This window comes from Aplysia californica, unplaced genomic scaffold (assembly GCF_000002075.1).
Source record: "Aplysia californica isolate F4 #8 unplaced genomic scaffold, AplCal3.0 scaffold00904, whole genome shotgun sequence".
In the NCBI taxonomy this organism is placed as follows: Eukaryota; Metazoa; Mollusca; class Gastropoda; order Aplysiida; family Aplysiidae; genus Aplysia; species Aplysia californica.
The window spans coordinates 255786-256795 of record NW_004798174.1 but is presented as its reverse complement, the minus strand read 5'-3'; the positions used below and the strand labels follow the sequence as shown (position 1 = coordinate 256795).

At 49.4% G+C, this 1010-nt stretch overlaps 1 protein-coding gene across 1 annotated transcript; it reads left to right on the top strand.

Annotated features, from left to right (window-relative positions):
- Positions 1–558: 558 nt before the first annotated feature.
- On the top strand, positions 559–981 carry LOC106013444 (EH domain-binding protein 1; the record flags this gene model as incomplete). The annotated part of the gene is given in 1 exon segment (XM_013089236.2): positions 559–981. A coding segment is annotated over 1 exon segment (88 nt), but the record flags the coding sequence as incomplete, so codon positions are not given.
- Between the last annotated feature and the right edge of the window lie 29 nt (positions 982–1010).

Here is a 1010-nt window from a genome sequence, read left to right as displayed (position 1 = left end):
TTTGTTTACTCCAAAGTCCCCACCCCTCTTTGCACACACACACGTACAATCGCACGTATATACACCCCTTAAAAGGCGGGTGGTTGGAGGGCGCCACTGACAGGTCCTACTTCGTTACTTTCCCTCTGTTGTTTCTGTCTGTCTTACCTGTTCCCAGCACTAAACGACCGTTATTGTGTCGATGTGCTTCTCAGTACTCAAACAAACAAACTCCTCTAAAACCCAAAGAGCAGGTGGTTAGTGGGTGCTCTGGTGTGGTTTACTCCTTCTTTCCTATCAAACATCTATCGTCCTGATCTCTCCTATTTATTTTCTGTGTTTGTTACTCTCTTGTAACACCTCTATTCTTCGGCACTTATATGACCTTAGTGTGTTGCAAGTGCCGTAAAACTCTTACTAAAACTAAACTTCTGTCTGTCTTACCTTTTCCCAGCACTAAATGCCCATTATTGTGTCGATGTGCTTCTCTGTACTCTAACCAATCCCCCCTTAATCCCAAAGAGCCCAATGGCTGTACTGAGCCCCTTTCTTCTTCTTCTTCTTCTTCTTGTGTTCCAGGATTGAGGACGATGAGCTGGTGGAGCAGAAACTGTCCTCAGGCCTGCTACAGCTGAAGGATGCTGAGAAGAGCTGCGTGGTGCAGTGACGTGGTGAAGTGGCTACCTGCGTGGTGCTGTGACGTGGTGAAGTGGCTACCTGCGTGGTGCCGTGACGTGGCTATCTGTGTGGTGCAGTGACGTGATGGCGTGGCTACCTGCGTGGTGAAGTGACGTGGCTACCTTCGTGGTGAGGTGACATGGCTACCTGCGTTGCCCAGTGGCGTTGCTGCTTGTGTTGTGCAGTGACTTGGCAACTAGCGTGGTGCTTGGGCCTCTGGACAGTACGGTCACTGATCTGCTCTTGTCTGTCTGTGTATGAGAGAGTGTGGGTATGTGTATGTATGTGTGTGTTGATGTGTGTGTGTGTGTGTGTGTGTGTGTGTGTGTGTGTGTGTGGTGTGTGTGTGTGTG